Genomic DNA, 2,454 nt, shown 5'->3' with positions numbered 1-2,454 from the left:
ATTTGATCTGGAGTCAATGTTAAGGACTTTCAATACCATTCCTCACTGCCTGGATATATTGTGCTCCTACCTCTGGTGAGTTTGGCCTATTAATAGGACAGGTCACCAATGGTAATAACAGGTGGCATGGCTGCTCAGTGGTTAGCACTGTGCTTCACATTAGCAGATTTGAGTTCCACCGTTGTGTGAATGTGATTGTGGAGTTTGCACATTCTCCCTGTGTCTGTGTGTGTTTCTTCCAGTTTTCTCCCAAATTCCAAAGATGTGCAGGTTTGGGCGGATTGATCATGCTAAACCGCCAATAGTGTCCAAGGATTGTGCAAGCCTTGGTGGATGGTGGATTAGCCATAGGAAATGTAAGAATAGTGTAAGGAGATGGATATGGGTGGGGTGCTCTTTGGAGGGTTGGTGTTGATTCAATGGGTTGAATGGCCTGCTTCCACACTATAGGGACTCAATGATAACAAATGAGGCTGAAACATTGTCTCATGTGTAAAGTTAGATGACTCTGTGCTGGTGTGACCATTGTTAAAGAAAGGGGCTTGATCCGGGGTGTTAGATGATAGCCTAGGAGAAAGTGAGGACTGCAGATGCTGGAGATCAGAGCTGAAAATGTATTGCTGGAAAAGCACAGCAGGTCAGGCAGCATCCAAGGAGCAGGAGAGTCGACATTTCGGGCATGAGCCCTTCTTCCTGAAGAAGGGCTCATGCCCGAAACGTCGACTCTCCTGCTCCTTGGATGCTGCTTGACCTGCTGTGCTTTTCCAGCAACACAGTTTCAGTTCTGTCAGTTGATAGTCTCCAACCAAAGCTATACCATCATTTTTCCATCACGTTAGTGATTTTGCATCACATTTTTAAAAATAAGTTATTGATATGGCCAGTTAATTGAACATTTCATACATGTTTTGAGATATTATAAGAAAGCACAACTAATCAGAACCAAGTAAAACTTCTTTTATGTCTCTGCCATTAGAAAGTGTCAGAACAGTTTCAAAGCTTCACAGTGGAGTAAGTGGATTGTTGTGTGAATGGGGCTGATATCTTATGATGGATTTGATCTCTTATCGACTCAGGATATTTTCAGCAGAAAATAATCTCTTCCGATTAATTTTGTTTCGCTTCAAGTATTGGATTACAATGCCTACGTTGAAAGAGACTATTTTAATTACAAGTTTGCGTCAACCCACGTGGGGGCTACTGTTTAATATTAAAGAGAAGTAATCATCCACACGCTCATTGATACAACGCGTAGAACAGACAATCTTGCTTCACTTGAGCGGGAGAGTTGATATTCCGAAGACTCAAGTTCTTGTGGGAATTTGCAGGCATTAGAACTTTAATTGCTTGTCACTTGAACGTGCCAACCCTGCAATAAACAAAACATCAGAATGGACTGAATCTCAGAGCACTGTTATACATCTCAGTAAGAAGTGATTCACGAGAGAGACGCCCAACAGTATCACTGTATGCCAATTGTAAATCCCGACCTGTCAGCAGCAAGCACGCAGTGTTCATCGACTTTCTCTAACCCCCTTCTGTTGGAATTCGGAAAGAATCGGATTTTGTTTAAGAATTGCATTTGTGTGCCTTTAGAATGATGTTCAGCTGGTAATGTCTTATATCTGGCCGTCAATGTCAGTCTGGTATATTAATTATCACATGTATCTCGGGAGACAGCGTGAAAAGTGTTCAGTTGAAATGCAGGCAACAGATTTGAGTTAAACAGACAGGCGCCGGGAAACCGAGACTAACCCTGAAAGCTCCGAACAGATTTCTTTGAACGTGCCCCGTGAATGGGATGAGTTACCTGTCGTGTACTGTGGGTACATCAGGGTATATCCCGTAACGATCTGCCTCCTGCCCAGTCCATGAGACCTTGAGAGTACACAGTCCACATATATATCCCAGAACAGCTGAGCCAGGTCAATGAACAAGGCGGAGTGTTTGGGTTTCTCCGAGAGTTTCAGGTAGATCATGAAGTCCCAGAGGCCGCTGACCGTCTCGGCGACCCGCAGCTTCTTCATCTCGACCAGGGCGAGAGAGGAGCTCTCCCAGCACTGAGGGTCGATCTCCCCCAGGCTCATTGGGTCTGTGTTCCTTTTCTGGGCCAGAACCACCGTCAGCATCCAGATCAGCATCAGGGACAAGCTGCCGCCAAGGCACTGCATGCTATATACAGGCTGGTCTAACAATGCAAAAACAAAACACAAGGCGGCTGCATTTGAAACCAGCAAGAAAATAAAATGGGACAGTTGATGATTGCTGTTATAAAAGCTGCTATGATGTCTCATTTAACTATGTGTGTAACGACTATAAGTTCAAACCTGGGTGGTACGGTGACTCAGTGGTTAACACAGTTATCTCACAGTGCAAGGGACCCTGGTTCGATTCCAGCCTCAGCTGATACTCGGTGTGGAGTTTGCTCTGGTTCCCTCCCACAATCCAATTATA

At 44.7% G+C, this 2,454-nt stretch overlaps 1 protein-coding gene across 1 annotated transcript; it reads right to left on the bottom strand.

Moving 5' to 3' along the window:
• Positions 1-1,281: 1,281 nt before the first annotated feature.
• LOC132816209 (protein FAM237A-like) lies at positions 1,282-2,171 on the bottom strand. The gene is made up of 2 exons (XM_060825703.1): positions 1,811-2,171; positions 1,282-1,369 (listed from the first exon to the last, which is right to left on the bottom strand). Exons 1-2 carry the CDS (start codon positions 2,169-2,171, stop codon positions 1,332-1,334), a joined length of 399 nt encoding a protein of 132 aa, XP_060681686.1. The 3' UTR covers positions 1,282-1,331.
• Positions 2,172-2,454: the final 283 nt, after the last annotated feature.

The sequence above is a fragment of the Hemiscyllium ocellatum genome, chromosome 5, assembly GCF_020745735.1.
Source record: "Hemiscyllium ocellatum isolate sHemOce1 chromosome 5, sHemOce1.pat.X.cur, whole genome shotgun sequence".
In the NCBI taxonomy this organism is placed as follows: domain Eukaryota; kingdom Metazoa; phylum Chordata; class Chondrichthyes; order Orectolobiformes; family Hemiscylliidae; genus Hemiscyllium; species Hemiscyllium ocellatum.
The sequence above is the reverse complement of the archived record's forward strand: the minus strand, read 5'-3'. Positions and strand labels throughout refer to the sequence as shown.

Excerpts from the sequence above, each read along its gene's own strand:
- LOC132816209 (XM_060825703.1), bottom strand. The coding sequence starts at position 2,171 with ATGCAGTGCCTTGGCGGCAGCTTGTCCCTGATGCTGATCTGGATGCTG. Across the intron at positions 1,370-1,810 it reads GTACCCACAGTACACGACAG|GGTTGGCACGTTCAAGTGAC; the intron begins GTAACTCATCCC and ends TGTTTATTGCAG.